This window comes from Canis aureus, chromosome 3 (genome assembly GCF_053574225.1).
Source record: "Canis aureus isolate CA01 chromosome 3, VMU_Caureus_v.1.0, whole genome shotgun sequence".
In the NCBI taxonomy this organism is placed as follows: domain Eukaryota; kingdom Metazoa; phylum Chordata; class Mammalia; order Carnivora; family Canidae; genus Canis; species Canis aureus.
This window is the reverse complement of record NC_135613.1, coordinates 7,041,307-7,059,573: the sequence shown is the minus strand read 5'-3', so window position 1 is coordinate 7,059,573 and position 18,267 is coordinate 7,041,307. Positions and strand designations below refer to the sequence as shown.

At 48.2% G+C, this 18,267-nt stretch overlaps 2 protein-coding genes across 2 annotated transcripts in view; both read left to right on the top strand.

The window, feature by feature from the left end:
• Window positions 1–4,240: 4,240 nt before the first annotated feature.
• On the top strand, window positions 4,241–5,781 carry AGRP (agouti related neuropeptide). The gene is made up of 4 exons (XM_077887167.1): window positions 4,241–4,804; window positions 4,925–5,057; window positions 5,240–5,325; window positions 5,536–5,781. The coding sequence occupies exons 2-4, from the start codon at window positions 4,928–4,930 to the stop codon at window positions 5,716–5,718; spliced, it is 399 nt and encodes a 132-aa protein (XP_077743293.1). The 5' UTR covers window positions 4,241–4,804; window positions 4,925–4,927; the 3' UTR covers window positions 5,719–5,781.
• Window positions 5,782–6,466: 685 nt separating this feature from the next.
• ATP6V0D1 (ATPase H+ transporting V0 subunit d1) overlaps window positions 6,467–18,267 on the top strand; it is a 39,239-nt gene continuing 27,438 nt past the window's right edge. Inside the window, exon 1 of the mRNA XM_077887151.1 lies at window positions 6,467–6,702. Coding sequence (XP_077743277.1) covers window positions 6,573–6,702 — 130 coding nt within the window. The 5' untranslated portion in view covers window positions 6,467–6,572. The remainder of the gene's footprint in view (window positions 6,703–18,267) is intronic.

Below are 18,267 nucleotides of genomic sequence, written 5' to 3'. Positions count from 1 at the left end.
AAAGCCCATGAAGCCTGTCTGATCTCAGGATCAGGAGTTTCAGGTCACCATGGCCTCCAAGTCTAGCTTGGGCAAAATGCCTTTCATGCAGCATGCACTCAATAAATAGTTCTTGTATGGATGGGAGAATGGCAAGTGCTGGAATTCGGCATTCATGCAGCAAACATGACTCTCTCTTCTAGGAGCACCTGATCACAGTGAGATCCCTCTCAGCTGACATCTCAAGACACCACCCCAAAATAACCCCTATCCATCCTAATTCCCCTCCCTGGATAATTGAGGGGATCACCCCTCTCCAGGAAACCTCTGCCTTTTGGAAGTCCTGCAGATGAGCCACAGGGGCAAGGGCAGTGCACTGGGTGGGGAGCTGGTTTTCAGAACAAAGTTGGAGTAGGAGAGCCAGTGGGTGCTCTGCTGCCTCCTGCCTCCTGCTGTGCCCTTAGAGATGTGAACTCCCTTGAGGAGGAATAAGAGGAGAGGTAGGGGTCAGGCCCCCCTCCTTGTCCTCATACTTGGTCTCCAGCACATAGCAACCACATTCTACTCTTCTCCCTGAAGTCAGGGTCCCTATGTTTGGGTCTCTCTCCAGCCAGGTAGGCTCTGCCTCGCCCCAGGTTTCTCAAATCCTCCACCCAGAACATTTCTAAAGGTCTTTTTTGTCAATAAGCGTGATCATGGGAACATCAGGGCAGTTCCTGACCAATAAAATCATCCCCACAGTATTTATGCTCATTAGCAGATGAAACGGGCTTCCGAGGGGGCTTTTATAGACTACTAGATGTAGGCGGCTGTGTTCGTCAGGAGGAAAGATAAATGTAAGGATCAATAAACCCAAGGGAAATAGAAAATAGTAGAAAGGCAGAAATTTAATTGTAACAAAATTTGATAAATCAAGCCAAAGATTGGTTATTTGCAAAAACAAAATTTGGTTAGTCAATGGAAATTTCACTTTAGACAGAGGTACCGATATGCACATAGATACACAGAGCTATGACAAGAAACCCAACAATGTTTTAGGCCAATTAAGCGGTGGTGGGAGGGGGATAGGTGACACAGCGCTGGTGGGCAGGAGGATGATGAGGGTGAGAAAGGATATAAACAATGTTGATTTCTTCTTCTGGACTCAGCCGGGTGGGTGGCAGGAGAGCTGCTGGGCTCTTGTGATTATGGTCTGAGCCTATGCACACTCACGACAGTGATACAATGTGGAGGTGGCTATAGATGTTTGCCGATTGACTCACTGACTGAATCGACTCTGGGAGGAGCCGACTCTCTGACCCCAGGGGAGCGGGGAGAGAAAAGATATTGACTGCTTACCAGGCTGGGGCTCGTCAGGCAGGAACCAGGCTTGGGGCAGAGCCTGTATCAGTGTTAAGCTGTAGAACCAGGCAGGTTGGTAAACTATGTTCCTGTTATGGGTCCAGGAAACTTAACATTGTCCTTTGTCTGGCTCCTCCCTTGACTCTTACTCAAGTTTCATGAATGAGTAAAAGTTTCCTCTTCCTGAAAGCCTTCCGAGCTAACTTCCTGCCCCTCCCTCAGTTGGGGTTGGTGCTTGTATTGGTCCTATTTGTTCCTGGGGCATTCTTCTATCAAAGCATTTGTCCCACTGCATTTAAAAAATATATTTTATTTATTTATTCATGAGAGACACACAGAGAGGCAGAGACATAGGCAGAGGGAGAAGCAGACTCCATGCAGGGAGCCTGACAAGGGACTTGATCCCAGGACTCTGGGATCACACCCTGAGCCAATGGCAGATGCTCAACCGCTAAGCCACCCAGATGTCCCTATCCCACTGCATTTTAAATAATTCTCTTCGGTTTTTTAAATTATATATGTATATATATTTAAAGATTTTATTTATTTATTTTTAAAAATATTTTATTTATTTATTCACGAGAGAGAGAAAGAGAGAGAGAGAGAGAGACAGGCAGAGGGAGAAGCAGACTCCATGCAGGGAGCCCGATGTGGGACTCGATCCCAGGTCTCCAGGATCACACCCCGGGCCGAAGGTGGCGCTGCACTGCTGGGCCACCGGGGCTGCCCTTCTCTTTGTTTTATGTTTTTATTATGAAGATTTTCTTTTCTTTTAAAGGATTTTATTTACTTATTCATGAGAGACAGGCACACAGAGAGAGGCAGAGACCTAGGCAGAGGGAGAAGCAGGTTCCACCCAGGGAGCCAGATGTGGGATTTGATCCTGGGACTCCAGGATCATGCCCTGGGCCGAAGGCAGGCACCAAACCGCTGAGCCACCCAGGCATCCCTATTATGAAGATTTTCAAACATACACAAGGGTATGGGCAGCCTGGGTGGCTCAGCGGTTTAGCGCTGCCTTCAGCCCAGCGTCTGATCCTGGAGACCTGGGATTGAGTTCCACGTCGGGCTCCCTGCATGGAGCCTGCTTCTTCCTCTGCCTGTGTCTCTGCCTCTCTCTCTGTCTCTAATAAATAAATAAAATCTTAAAAAACAAAACAAAACAAAAAAAAACATACGCAAGGGTAGCAGTAATGGAATAACAAAGCCCAGGTACTCAACATTTTTCAATTTCAACAAATTACCAACTCGTGAAAATTTGCTTCATCTATACCATGTCCTGCTCTTCCTCCTACTGGAGGAATAATTATTTCATATCATTTTTATCAGTAAATACTTCATTATATTTCTCTAAAAGATAAAGCTACTTTTAAAAATGCTATTGAAACCACAATATCATCACAACTTAAAAAACTAACAATTATTTCTTAATGTCATCAGATATCCAAAGTTTATGTTTCTCTCATCATCCTCTATGTTTTGATGGTTGTTTTTCTTGACTGTCTCCCCCACTGGACCTGACGAGGGACTTGGGCTGCCCCTGGGGGTGCTTCAGCCCTTGTCCATCACTGCCCATGTCTTCTTCACCTGCACACAGGAAGACAGTCACTGCTCTGTAGATGAACAAAGACACTGAGTGCCTGAGAGGGATGAGCATCCTTCCTCTAGAACATAATAAACTGTTCTTAGCCTGGAGACTGATCAGGCCCAGCCAAGCGCTCACAGCCCCCACCTCAACTCACCTGGGGCACCTTTCCAAAATCCACATGCAGTCCCTGCTCTCCACCTCCAGCTTTTCAGCCAGAATCTCTAAGGATGGGGCCAAGGAACAAGAATTTGGGGAAACTGCCTCGGGTACATTTGATGTATTGTCCTTCCTGAGCCCTCAGTGGCCCCACCAAGATGAGAGCTTATCTAGCACCTAATGCCTTCACCCTGCACTGCTCTGAGAAGAGAAAGCCCTGGGGTAGACAACTGGGCCCAGATCTAGCCTCTGAGAAAGAAAGGTCAATATCAATTGTTAGGAAGGCCTTGACACCAGATCTATTTCGTGAGAGTCATCAAAATAGCCAGCAGCATTGTCAAGGGAAGAAATGGGGATGGCCCTTCGCTGGATTATCCAGGGACCATCTCCTCAGAGAGGCTTTCCCTCACTCCCCAGCTTCCTCCTCCTGGGCAGTAGTATGTGACCCTCAGAGCTCCTAGGACTGTTTACCCTGTGCCAACCACAAGTGAGCCCAGGGCTAGCCTGATACCAGTAGAGACATCAGTGCCCATCTGTGAGAGAAGCTGGCACAGCCCCGTCATCTGCAGAGTGGCCTCCCCCCATGCAACTGAACCCCCAGACTGAATGTTGGTGTTGAAGGCCAAAGGCTGTCAAGATGACAACATATGGTTTCCATCAGCTGCTGGGAGGACTTCGTCAGGGCTCATCCTGGGCAGAATGGCTTGTGTGAACCAAGACTGCAAACCCCAACAACTTCTTTATTCTCCTACTGCCACAGGCCAGCTCAGTTTGTACACTGAGGCCTCGAAGATAATTCAGCCTGTACCCCTTTCCCAGATGGGCAAGTGTGTGTTAAAGAGTCCCTCCAGAGGGGAGGCAGGGGCAAGTGGACACCTGTGTGTCCTCGCATCTTCACAAAAGGGAAGTCTTCACCCTGGCCTCGTGCTGATGAGACCAGGCGTAGGCACAGGCCTGACAACACAGGGCGGAAGGGAACAGTCATTAGCACTAATGAGACAGGCAGCCTGAAAGCTTTTTACTTTGAAGCTGCTCGCCCACCCAGGGAACAGTCCGTTCTGCCTCTCTGGCTTCCAGGAACCCCAGGCGGAAAAAGGTTTGGGAGAAGGAGCAGGGGTGGGGGTTTTGGAGAAGCCTGGAGGGACGAAGGGGAGGGGGGAAGGACCAGGGATGGAGGCAAGAGGGCTTGGTTTTGGTTAAGTGGACTTCTCCCCTCCATTTTCCCTCAAAAAAACCCCCAAGGGTCTAGGTCTGCACCCAACTCTGGCCACTGGCCCATCACCCTCTTCAATGCCCTTGACCAAAGTTCCTGGAAGCAAAGGAAACAACATGCCACACAGGGTCTGAGTGAGCTTCTCCGGGACCACAAATTAAATTAAGATCTCAGGGCTGTCTGCCTTGTTATAGCTAATGGCTCCAGCCTATCCAACCTCCCCACCCCTACCCAAGTTCCTGTCCTGCAGAAATTTGGGGGTTCTCAGCACTCTATCTTGTTCCCAAACTTTGATTGGCACCTGGGGACCTCACTCAAAATTGAAGATGGGCACACCTCTTATAGAGCATCCAAAAGCCCAGGTTGCAGGGAAAGAGGCCGGAGCTGTGCCCCCACACTCTGGGGAGGGCCCCTTATGCCCTGGCTGCAGGCAGCAGTCACGTGTGGGGCGTTCATTAGACCCTGCCATATAAGCTGAGGGTGCGGAGTGGCCAGAAACTCTCCAGGCAAGGATCCAGCAAGCAGAGGTAAGTCCTCAGATTGGACAAAGACTCCTGACCTAGGGGAGGTCTCTGTCTGGGGTAGGGCACCTAGAGGGTGCATTAAGGATGAGAAGGGACTGAGTGGTGGGTCTTACTGCTGGCCAGGTCATGCTGCCTGCAGTGCTGCTGAGCTGTGCCCTGCTTCTGGCACTGCCGCCCATGCAGGGGGCCCAGATTGGCTTGGTCCCCCTGGAAGGCATCAGAAGACCTGACCAGGCTCTGTTCCCAGAGCTTCCAGGTCAGTATGGGCAGGGGTGGAACTAACTTGAGCCTTGATACTCTCTGGCCACAAAGTATCCTGCTTTGGTATGCCCCCTCCTTCCCCCTTCCCAATCCCAGGCCTTGGAGGTGGGTGCTTTGTGGAGGGGCAGGGGCTGGGGAGGGGGAGGGGTGGTTCTGCTCTCACATCATCTGTTCCAGGCCTGGGCCTGCAGTCCTCCCTGAAAAGGGCAACTGCAGAACAGTCTGAAGAAGCTCTGCTGCAGGAGGCAGAGGCCTTGGCAGAGGTAACTGCTCAGGAAAAGGGGGGAGGCCACAGGCCTCGGGAGGGAACATCAGGCATCGCCCCCTCTCTCCACCTCATGACCTCCTCAGCCCGGGTGATTCTGCAGACTACTCCACACTCCACTGCCATTCTGCCTGGATCGAGCCAGGTGGCATCCCTGGACCTGCCTTCAGGCGCTCATGCCTGCAATTCTGCTCCCCCGCTTCTGTAGGTACTAGATCCAGAGGGTCGCGAGCCACGCTCCCCGCGTCGCTGCGTAAGGCTGCATGAATCCTGTCTGGGACACCAGGTGCCGTGTTGCGACCCATGTGCCACGTGCTACTGCCGTTTCTTCAACGCCTTCTGCTACTGCCGCAAGCTGGGTACAGCCACGAACCCCTGCAGCCGTACCTAGTGGGCCAGCGTCGGGGTCGGGGCTGTACACGGGGTAGCGAATAAAGGCTGGGACCAACCCCAAGGCTGTGGCGTTATTTCGAAAGCGGCTGTCGGAGGTGGGAGGTCATGGAGGTCACTGCACGGATGCGGGCTGGAGCCAAGACATCACACACACACACCTACCCCAGGGTCTAGGCTACCCCGTCATCTGAATCACTTACATGCACGCTCTCACAGTGCCAGGCGCCGTTGGGGAGGCAGAAGGGCCAGGCCCCAGCCCTCCAGAATCTTGTACAAGAGACGCGGCTGCAGCGCGCAGGACACGTAGGGGCTGTGACTCCTGGCGGCCGGCACATTAGGCTCCAGGCCTGCTTGCAGCTAAGGGGACCTGTGACCTCAGCGAAATCTCCCCCCGAACTGTAGTTCCCTTCGGGAGAAGACTGCCTCAACAGTCTGGAATATTTCCAAGCATAAGCACCGCTTATTCGCATCTTTACTGGGCCTGCCCCTCGGTGCCAGGTGCACCAGCCTGGGGGGCTGGGGGGAGCCAGAGGGCCCAATGGAATCGCCGCGGCCACGTGCGCCACCACGCGGCCGGCCTCAGACACGCCACACTGCTCAAGCCCGTTAGTGAGAGGCTCGCCTACCCCAGTCGCGCAGGCGCCAGAGGGCCGACGCCTGCGCAGTGCTTTCACGCGAAACCGCCCGGAAGCCTGGCGCCCCGAGGGCCCCGCCCCTCGTGGTCACGTGAGGCGCTCGCGCGTCACCTGACCCGCTTGACAGCCCGCTGCTGGCGCCGAGTCAGCTGATCTGGGAAGCGAGCTGTCCGCCGGCCGATCGGGGTTCTCCGGTCTCGCCGCCCCCGCCGCAGCCATGTCGTTCTTCCCGGAGCTTTACTTCAACGTGGACAATGGCTACTTGGAGGGACTGGTGCGCGGCCTGAAGGCCGGGGTGCTCAGCCAGGCGGACTACCTCAACCTGGTGCAGTGCGAGACACTCGAGGGTGAGCCGCGGGGCCGGGCGGCTGGGCCTTGAAAGGCCGGCAAGGACGCTGGCCCGGGCCTGAGGGTTCCGCGATCTGGGCGGGGAAGCCGGAGGCGGGGGTTCCTGAAGGGCCTGAGAGGACTCGCTGGGAATCCGGGGGCCGATGGCGGGCGCCCCGGAAGGGAATCTCCCTGCGCTTGCGACTCGGCACGGGCCCAGACGCAACCAAGGCTTTAAGAACCGCGGTGGTTAGCCTCTGCTGGGGCCGCCGCTTCCCGCCCGTATGCCTGCCGTGTAGTTTATAAAGAGGGTGTCTCGAGAGTGGTTGATCGGTGGTGCAAGAGGTGCCCATACAAACCTCTTTACCCTGACGTAGCCAAAGAGTGGCCCAGGGGCAACTCTTAGGGAATCTAAGCGCGCCCCCCCCTTTCCGCCTAATGTACACCAGGGCATTTGGGATCACTGTCTTGGCCTTGCCTTGCGGGGTGAGCCTTCCTGGAGAATTGCTGAGCCAACCTAGTGAGAGTTTCCTCCTATCGACCCCACTGGCTGAGCAGTCTCCCGAAGGCAGTGGTTCGGAGAGCGAGAGGTGGCCCTCCAAATTTGGAAGTTCCTACACTTGTATTTGGCTAATAAATCCCACCTCCTCAGCGAGAAGGTTGCCTGTTGCAACAGGATTTAAAAAAAAAAAAAAAAAGCTCAAGAATGATGAGAAGCTAAGTTCCCCTTTCTTCAGCTCCAAACTGGGATTGACCCCTTTAGGCACAGCTGCATCAGATATACTGAATTAGAGATGTCCCCGAGTCCCCACTTCCCCTGTTGATAGTGAAGGGCATTGTGGTTGGGATGTAAGTTCCCGTTTCTGACCCTCAAGAGCAAAAGTACTGCTGGCTCCATGGTTGGTAGTTGGAGGGGGGAGATGATTTGCTCTCTGAAGGAAATTTTTTCATCAAAAACTTACTGAGGTTAAAAGAGAATTCAATTTTTAAAAATCAGTTATTGTTTATCTTGCAAACTAGACCAGTAAAGTGAAAATAAATACTTAAGAAATTTAAAACTTACTGAAGTTAAAATGCAATAATTTTGGGCACTGATTTTAACATAAACATAGGAGAAAAGCTGTCTGCCTTGTGAGAGTGGAGATGGGAAGGAGAGGAGAGCACTCTAGGGTGCTGCCTTATAGGAGCCTGCCAGCAATCCCATTTTCCTCACTGAGAGGGAGGCTGCCTGGGGCAGGGCCTGGCACACAGTTGGCATTTATTATGAGTTTTGTGGACTGACTGGGACTGGAGATCTTTCTTTGCTTAAATCTGAAGCTGAATACCATTTATGACCAACTGGCATTTGGTAAAGTTGTTTCTCTTCTAGGTTTTCCTCACTCATGGTGCTGTCTGTCCTTCCTCCTCCTGTAGAGCTTCTGGGGGCACTAGGTTCCCATCTTCCCAGCAGCCTCTCCCCTATTATCTTCCATAAATATCTACCCTGCAATGCTGCTCAGCACATGGCCTGCCTTGTGGTACCCCACAAGGGGTACCACATTCAAGGATTTAGACCTTTAGTGTCACATTCAAGGATTCCCTAGCTCTTCGACATGTGCTCCTTTCCCTTACCCAAGCCATCCTCCTCAACTCTTGGCACACATGGTGTGGTGGATCCTGGGGTTGGACAAATCTGAATTTTAGACCTTTAGGGTCACATTCAAGGATTCCCTAGCTCTTTGACATGTGCTCCTTTCCCTTACCCAAGCCATCCTCCTCAACTCTTGGCACACATAGTGTGGTGGATCCTGGGGTTGGACAAATCTGAATTTTAGACCTTTAGGGTCACATTCAAGGATTCCCTAGCTCTTCGACATGTGCTCCTTTCCCTTACCCAAGCCATCCTCCTCAACTCTTGGCACACATAGTGTGGTGGATCCTGGGGTTGGACAAATCTGAATTTTAATCCTGGCCCTGCCAATTCCTGGATTACCCTGGACGAGTTATTTAACACCTCTGGCCTTGGATTCTTCATCTAGTATATTATCACTTATTTCACAAGGTTGTAGGATGTCAGCCAGCTTTTACATATAAACCCTTAGTCTAGCAACAAACACAGAGTATGTTCTAGGTAAGTGTTAGCTCTTTCTTTCACTACACTGCATTTGCCATTGCCTCTGTATCCTTCTTATCCCCATGAAGCCTAGTGATTCCCACCCTTCAAGGCCCAGCCCCAGTAGTACCCCATCTTAGAACCCCCTTGTGATCATCCTAGGCTAGAATGTTGTTCCCTCTACCCAATTACAGCTCCTGTGGTTGTCTGTGCTATTTTCATAGAAGTTTCTTTCTAAAAAAAGATTTTATTTATTTATTCATGAGACACACACAGAGTGAGGCAGAGACATAGAGGGAGAAGCAGGCTCCCTGCAAGGACCCCGATGTGAGACTTGATCTCAGATCCCGGGATCACGCCCTGAACCAAAGGCAGATGCTCAACCGCTGAGCCACCCAGGCATCCCTTCCTAGAATTTTCTTGGCATAGAGTTTGGGATTCTTGGGATCCTATTTGCTGGAGATGCTTAAGAGTTGAAGGGTCTGGGGATAACCAGAAGCAGAAGGATGACCAGAAACCCCATTATCTTCTATAGAAAGTCCTTCTGCTTCTGCAAGTGATACCAGAGGCCTCTGTTGTTGGGTGTTTTTGCCTATCTCCAGAGGAAAGGAGAGAGGGGAGGGGAAATCAAGAAAGCCTTTGGTGGGGATCCCTGGGTGGCTCAGCGGTTTAGCGCCTGCCTTTGGCCCAGGGCGCGATCCTGGAGACCCGGGATCGAATCCCACGTCGGGCTCCGGGTGCATTCTCCCTCTGCCTGTGTCTCTGCCTCTCTCTCTCTCTCTGTATGTGACTATCATAAATAAAATAAAAATAAAAATAAAAAAAGAAAGCCTTTGGTGCCTAGTAAGATCTGTAGACATGTCCTGAAGTGACAAGATTTCCATTAGGCATTAGGCAGTGTGTGTTGTTCTGCAAGGAAGGGCAAATGCATACCCTCCACCACGCCCTGGACCTTTCTCTCTGAATTCCACCCCAGCAGGGCATCTGCCACTGACCTCTTCTGCTAAACACAGTCTTTTGAGACCTCTGAAGCTCAGAAGTTGTCTCTATTTTCCATCTTGTTTGATTGTCTATACTCAGAGGTAGGAGAAAAAAACCTGGAGAGGTCTAACCCTTTGATTAACTGAGGGGACAGAGCTAGGTGGTCACAAAAGCACTTTTTATTTATTTTTATTTTTAAAAATATTTTATTTTTTGAGAGAGAACACAGCAGAGGGAGTGGGAGAGGGAGAAGCAGACTGCCTGCTAAGTGGGGAGCCCGATTCAGGGCTCAATCCCAGGATCCTGGGACCATGACCTGAGCTGACGGCAGCTGCTTAACCAACTGAGCTACCCAAGTGCCACATCACAGAAGCACTTTTTAACACTGTGTGTTTCTGGATAGATATGTGGAGTACCTTCTGGGGGCTGAGTCTTGTGCTGGAAATTGTGGGGAAGACCAGGTAAGCTACAGATAAAGAGAAATCATGCAGTGTTACTCTGAATGTTTTCATTCATTCAGCGTATACTTATGAAGCACCTATTTTATGCCAGGTGCCATGATAGGGGCTGAGATGTTTTGTTGAGTGATGTTCTCTTGACCCTCATAGTCTGGCAGTGGAGGTCAGTGTGGGCAGGGGGAAGACATTAAGAGAAAAGTGTAGCATAGAAGTTATGAACGTAGGCTTGCTACTTCATGGCTCTGTGGCCCTGTAACCTCTTTGTCCAGAGTTTTATTGTTTTTAAAATCGTAATAATAATGGCACCTACTTCATGGGCTGGTTATGAAGTTTAAACAGGATAATTCATAAAAGCACTTTGCATGAATTTGGCACATGGCAAGTGTTGAGTTGGTGTTAGCTGCTATTTTATTTTTTTAAGTTTTATTTATTTTATTTTTAGATTTTATTTATCTATTCATGAGAGACAGAGGCAGAGAGACGGGCAGAGAGGGAAGCATACTCCCTCCAGGGAGCCCAATACAGAACTTGATCCCAGGACCCTGAGATCACGACCTGAACCAAAGGCAGATGTTCAACTGCTGAGCCACCCAGGTGCCCCTTTGAGTTTAATTTATTTAAGTAATCTCTACACCCCATGTGGGTTTTGAACCCCAAGATCAAGAGTCACATACTCTTCTGACTGAGCCAGCCAGGTGCCTCATTACTATTATTTTATAAAGTAGACTAAATATGTAATTTCATATTAAGGGTGATACCGGTGAAAGTGACAGTGAAGTGACAGAGAATCACAGGGGAACTTTATTTAGAGAGTGTGGTGGGTTAAGGTCCTGCTGAGGAAAGGATATTTGAGCTGAGATGTGAACAGTGAGGAGGAGCCAGCCATGCAGAGAGCTGGGGCCGGGAGAGCATTTCAGGCAGAGAGACCAGCACATGAAGGCAGAAATAGCTGGTCCAATCAGGGGGACCAAAAGGAACCCTGGGACGGGAATACAAATCTTCTGGGAACCCATACCCTTATTTTGAAAAAAACAGGCAGAGCCCAGGGAAGGAAATCCCTGGCTCCTTAGCACATAATATGGGGGCAGATAGTGATGCTATGGAGCGCCACTTTCCACAAAGGCCTGCCAGATTTGGGATTGTTGGATGTATTTCAGGCATTAGGAGCATATGTAGTGCTACTTTTTTTTTTTAAGATTTTATTTATTCATTAAAGACAGAGAGAAAGGGAGAGAGAGAGGCAGAGACACAGGCAGAGGGAGAAGCAGGCTCCATGCAAGGAGCCTGATGCGGAACTCAATCCCAGATCCCGGGATCATGCCCTGAACCAAAGGCAGATACCCAACTGCTGAGCCACCCAGGCATCCCTGTAGTGCTACTTTGATGTTCAGATGTTTGCTCATTCAGAAAACACTTCCTAAAGGCCTACTGTGTGCCAGTCCCTGGGCTTTATAAGTGAGCCAAGCAGGTATTTCAGGCATTACCATAGTTCTTAGCTTTGACCCTGGGTTCAGCCTAAGAGCATTGCTATTAATTTGTTTGACTGGACACAGGGAATTCAGGTGTGAGTGAGGCTCCGGCTCTGCCTTCCAGAATTTTTTCCCTTCCTCTTTAAAACTATCTTTAGGGCAGCCCCGGTGGCGCAGCAGTTTAGCGCTGCCTGCAGCCTGGGGTGTGATCCTGGGGACCCGGGATCGAGTCCCACATTGGGCTCTTTGCATGAAGCCTGCTTCTCCCTCTACCTGTGTCTCTGCCTCTCTCTCTTTCTCTCTCTGTGTCTCTCATGAATAAATAAATAAAATCTTTTAAAAAAATAAAATAAAACCATCTTTAAAACTATTATTGATACTGTCAAACATATACAAATTAAAAGAAATAGTATGACGATCCCATAAGTAATAATCATCTAACTGCAACAATTATCAATTCTTGTCATTACAACAATTATTAATCTTGTTTCAATAATAGCTCCACTTACCCCTCAACTCCTAAATTATTTTGAGGTAAATCCCAGACAATACGCCATTTCAGCTGTAAATGTTTCAATATCTTCGAAAAAGGTCATGACTAATTATTTAAAAAATCACTGTGATACTGTCATTTCACCTTTAAAAGAAACAACAATAATTTGTTAATGTCATCAATTATCCATTCAGTGTTCAGATTTCTAGTTATCTCAAATTTTTAAAATATGATTTATTTCAATTAGGATCCAAATATGATCCATACCTTTTGGCTGGTCTTTTAATATGTAGGTTCTCTATCTCTCTTATTTTTTCCTTTTACTTATTGAAGAAACTGGTCATTTGATTTATGGGTTTTCCCTCCATCTCAATTTTGCTGATTACACCCTTGCTATATAGTGGGAAATGTTCCTTCCTTGTTTTTCCTGTAAATTGGTAGTTAGAAAAAGAAGCTTGATTAGATTCTAGTTCAACTTTTTTTTTTTTTGGAAAAAAGAATAATAAGTGATTTTGTACTTCCATTGGGAGGCACATAGCATCTAGTAGTTTCTCTTTTTGCGATATAAAGAATCTTGATATTTATTGCCTAGAACCATTATTTCATTAGGTGTTGCAAAAACAGTGATATTCTATGTTTCCTTCTTTGATTACTAGCTTGAATACTTCTATACTAGGAAACTTCCACTCATCAACTACTTTGTTACCCTTAAATACAGCCTGTGTCAGTGAGGTAAGGTAAATACTTGATTCTTTCCTATATTTATCAGTTTTATCCTCCCACCTATTTATCAGTTTTCAAAATAATGAGTTGGTTCTCCAACATCCTTCAAAGATACCTAATAAAGTTTGTTCTTTTTCTTGGTATAGTATCATAATGTACATAGGATTTTGATATATTTGTTGTCTTTCAGTATTTTTATTGATGCTCAAAATTATCCTTTGGCCAGTGGGAGCTTATTCAATGGGCTACTGAGTCTTTTTGACACAATCCTGTAGCCTTTGAGAGCTTTCCTTACTTTGGAAATGTCAATATGTTCTAATCTTACCTTATACGTTTCCTGACCCAGACTTAGAGTCCCCCTTTCTCTTAGGAGATCTGTTTCTTTTTTTTTTTTTAATGGGAAAATGGTATTTAGAGATCATAATGAATCTAAGGGGTTCTCTTTGCTACTAGATTGGTCATTGTTTCCAGGGTTTTTCTATGGATTAGCTTCTTCTTAGAAACATAGAAAATAGAGACAAGCCTATGGCTAGCTGAATAATGCAGCCATATTTCAGCTGATGGGTAGCAGATGCCAGTTTCTTAATTTGGAATGGAGGCTCTACCTGACAATTGGGCCAGTCAGGACACCTCCTTCCTGTTATAAAGGGTATAATTAACATTCAGGAGGGGGAGAGCCGGTGAATTAGATGCTCAGGGACTACGGTTGAGGGCTCACACGTATGGTATGCTGGCTGTCTTCCAAAACACTTTATCCATCTCTGTTCTGAGTTGCTTGTTGTCTTTTCATTACAACATCTCCTTTTGCATTTCAACATTTTTTTACAAGAAGAAGAAAGGAAGAAAGCAAGACTCCAGGCTGGGATTGACCAGTCACCATCACATGAAACTGCAGCTATAGATGGTGTCTTCCAGGAGTGGCAAGCCATTCAACACTAACTGTGATGTGGCAAGAAATGTGGCTGGAGAGTTAGAGAATCAGCTTTTGAGGGATTGCAAAGGCCATAGAAGAAGTGCTTTGTCCTAAGTAGGGGATGGGTGAGTAAAACTACTGGACTCATACTTTAGAGTGTACCTGCAGTGTGGAAGGGGGATTGGAGTGGGGGCCGTGCCACAGGTGGGAAGAACTACTTGCAGGGTTTTATAAGTAATCCAGGTCAAAGATGATGGCAGCTTGCCTTGGACATTGGCAAGGATCATCGTAGGGGAATCTTAGGAAGAGGAATCAATAGGACTTGAGGGGTTGGATAAAGAGCTAAGGAGGCAGGAAGAGTCAAAGCTCACAATTCTTATCTCTGGTGTAGGCAGCTGTGTAGGTGACAGAAATGATAGTGGAATGCAGAAGAGAAGGTTGGAGAAAGAGTGAGAAGATGGGATTGAGGGATCTGTGAGCCATCTGAGTGACAATGTAGAGGTGATTTTTTGGTGCTCAGGAGTGAGTCTGAGCTTTGAGGACAGCTTTGGGAATCAGCATAGAAGTGTGGCTGCTGCATCCAAGAGACAGCGTAGAGTCAGAAAAGTAGAAACCCAATATGAGACCTTGCCCCAGGAGAGGCTTCAGTTAAGCAAGGGGTCCTGCCAAAAAGGTGAAAGGCATCCCCTGAGAGGTGGGCAGCCCTAGCAGAGAACCTGAAAAAAAAGGGTGATGCACGCCAAATGTGGCCAAGAGAGTAAAATAAAGTCAGACAGCTTTTCACTTCGTTTTGCCATTCAGAGGTTGTGGTGACCTTAATAAGAAGAGAGGAGAGTGGAGCCAGAAAATGAGAGCAGTGGGGCCAGAAAATGGAGTGTATGGGCAGAGATAAGATAACATATAGATAGAACAGAGCTCACTGGGGAACTAATCCCAACTCAGCCACTTACTGCCTTTGTGACCTTGGGCAAGTCTTTGTCCTCAGCTGTACAGTAAGAAATGTTAATAGTATCTCTTCAAGATATGTGTGAAGTGTAAGCACAGGGCCCGGTACCAAGTGAATGGTCAGGGAATCCAGCTGCTCCCACCAAGGTCAATCTCTCCTACCACTCCTAAGAGATAGGCGCCATGCTGGGCTTGAATGGGTCACAAAAACATGTTACACAGGTCTTGCCTGGAAGCAAGTGTGCCTGACTAAGGGGCAGAGAGCATCAAATATTTGGTAGGCACAAGGTAAATTTTAGGGGGATGGGAGCAGGTAGATAAAAGGGTGCAGGGTTTCTTTTTGGGGTTCTAAAATTGATGGCGGTAATGCTATACAGTTCTGTGAATGCATCAAGACCTGTTGACTTGTACATTTTAAGTGGAAAGTTGTATGGCATATGAATTATATCTCAGTAAAGCTGTTACTAAAAAAAGTCAACCAGGCCAAGGAGGTGGGAAGAAGGAATGACGTTAGCAGTCTCGGAAACATGAAACTTCAGAGAGTATCAGAGGAGCTTTAGAACCTGGGAAGAGAGAATAGAACATGTGTCAGAGATGTGCAGGGGTTGAGTATTGATAAATGCATCAGGCTGGTTCATGAAAGACTTTGAGTGCCTAGGACACAGCTCAGGAGAGATGAATGTTATGATAAAAAAAAAAAAAGAAAGAAGGAGGAGGAGGTTAGGTTGAGGCCAATGTATGGGAAGTGTCTAAAGGTTTCTGTCTATATTCTTGCCTGGAAATATTTCCTGTATTGCATTTTTTTTTTTTTTTTTTTTTTTTTTTTTTGGTCAAAGGAGACTGTATTGAGTTGGTGACGTTAGAGGGCCATGGCTTGGACAGGAAAATGAGTTTGGCTCTGTGCAAAATTCCTCAGAGTTGGACGTATTCTGACAAGGAAGAGGTAACACAGTCCTGACAATCCACTGGCCACAAGCGCGAGAGAGGAGCTCAGGGGCATTGGGAGAAGACTGTGCAGAAGGTGGTAACCTGGGAGAGTTTGCACCATGGATCAAGGGGAACAAGTACCTTGATTCTGAGCTGTGAGAGCCTGACCCCACACACACCTGAAGTTTTTCCCTCAGTGTTTGAGGATCTATGTGTCCCGACTGCCCTGGGCAGTGGCATTGCTGAGTGAAGAGACCCCCAATACCCAGAGATGGATGGGCTGGCATGGATCTTTGGTGATGACTTTGGCTACCTGATACTTTGTTTGTTCCTCTCCAGCTTGCTGCTGCTGTCCAAGAGGAGGAGGCCCCAGAGTGGGGATGGAGGCTCGAGAGAGGCAGGAGAGAGGTCTTGCTGCCATGAGCCAATTGGACTTAGTCCTTTAGTAGATGAAGGCAGGGGGAGTTGTGAAGGGGAGTGGGAGGATGATGCAGTTAGAAACTTGGTCTGTGGCTCTGGAGGATGGATTTAGGCAGAGCTAGGCTGGAGACAGGCCACTATTCCAGCTCTTCAGGTGAGAAAACAGGGGCCGAACCCGGGCAAGGAGTTATAAGGAGTTGGAGGACTGGGCCAGGACTCAGCTTAGGGGGATGAGATCCACAAGATTGGGCTGGTTTTCATTCAGTTTTCATTTCATCCCTAGGGATGAAAGGGGTTAGAAGTCAGGCCTCTGACTTCATAAATGACTAGACTAGGTACGTACTGGAAGTGCTTCTGAGATGGGGACCAGAAGAAGAGGAGACAGTTTGGGGTGTGAATGGGGTAGCAGAAGAGGAGGTGTTCTGTCTCGGATGTGCTGAGTCGGAGTGTCTGAGGGAGGTGGCCGTGTGGGTCTAGAACTCAGGGGAAACAGCACTGAAGATACCAGTCTGGAGGTCATCAGAATGCTGGCTGGCTGGCAGCATTTCAGCCCACGCTCGGCCATCTGGTGGCTTGCAGCCAGGGCAAGTCTCCCTTAGCGGTCCAGTTCTGCCTGTGAGTCCTGCCAGGAGGCTGGAGAGCAGCCCTAAGGACAGGCCAAGTGGACACAAGCATGGTCTGATGAGGACACCTGGCATGGAGCCTAATTTGGCAAGTGGCACAGAGAGTGCAACAGCCAGGGATTCCCCTGCTGATCCCTGCTGTGCGTTCTCCTGCACGACTGGACGTGACATTGGTTTTGTTTTTGTTTTTGACTAAGCGCATTTTTTTTCGATTCCAAAAAGTAAAGTTGGTAGAAGGGTGACTCAGTGTGGACCTTTTGGGGAACAGGTTTTCACCACCTTGTTAAACATTGCACGTGTATGTACTCTGTATCCCCGCAGCCCCACTTACAGGATTGTGTCCCTCTAGATTAGCCCAAGATGGCATGTTTAGAAATACTCACGTCAGCCTTGTTCCTAATTTCAGCCCATTAGAACCAGTGGAATATTCATCTACAGGGATATGGTTAAATAAACCATGGTCTGTCTTTACATTGGAATACTATGCAAGTGCTCAAAGCCTGAAATTTTGTAAGGACTGATTTAAAAATATACTGTTAACATATTCCCATTTTAGTAGAATACTATATGCACATGGAAAAGTGTCTGGAAGTATAGATACCATGTGGTCTAGGGTGGCAGCCTCTAGAGAGAGGGATTGAAGAGGCTGGGAGGGGAATATGTGTATTTTTATTTTATGTACTCTTTTTATTTGCAGTGAACACATATTTTATAATTTAAGACATCTGATAAAAATATCTAAAATAAGGGAAATTAGAACATGTTTAGATATATGAAGAGAAGCTACTCACACCCAACAGCCATCTAGGATGAGACCTCTGCTGGTGACCCTGGGCATTTGACTTCCAGATTTGGTTCACAGCCTGGTGGGGCTGGTCTGAGTCTCAGGGAACCCCCGTCAAGCCCCTTCTCTTTACACCTGAAGATTCAGAGCCCAGGGGGTACTTGAGGGCCCAGCAGGGCTGGGCACCTCTGGCTAGTGACCCGGCCACAACCAGGGCTCCTGTCCAGGTACAGCTCACCTGCTCACCTCTCACCTGGCCATTTTTCTCTTTCCTTCTTCACCAACCCCCTCCTCCTTCTTGCTTTTCCTTTCTTGATTACATCTTGCGCCGGCATATACTTTAGCACAGGACCTGATAGCCGCTATTTCACAAACCCTGCCTCAGAGGTCATGTCAGAACTTGCTCTGCTGAGTGATAACACACTTTTCCTTGGATTTATTCTGTGATTTCTTGGGCCTGGTTTCTGAGGTGGAGCTAAGGTTTGTACCCAAGCCTAGGTAGGGCCTTTTGGGGTGGCCTCAGCATAGGCAAATATGAGCCATCCAGGACCCTTGAAGATAGGCTTTCTGGGTGGCCAGGGTTTCTGGATGGTAGCGAAGGAAAGGCCTCAACATCTTAGTTTAAATATTTTGCACACCACTCTTCTGGAATGTATTAGTCTCACTTTCCTGCTTTCTTAGTGGTGCACACGGAGCATAGCAGAGCTTCTCCCACTCCAGGGCTGTTAGACTTCAGATGGCAGGAACCACTGTCCCC

Excerpts from the sequence above, each read along its gene's own strand:
- AGRP (XM_077887167.1), top strand. The coding sequence starts at position 4,928 with ATGCTGCCTGCAGTGCTGCTGAGCTGTGCCCTGCTTCTGGCACTGCCG. Across the intron at positions 5,058-5,239 it reads TCTGTTCCCAGAGCTTCCAG|GCCTGGGCCTGCAGTCCTCC; the intron begins GTCAGTATGGGC and ends CATCTGTTCCAG. Across the intron at positions 5,326-5,535 it reads AGGCAGAGGCCTTGGCAGAG|GTACTAGATCCAGAGGGTCG; the intron begins GTAACTGCTCAG and ends CCGCTTCTGTAG.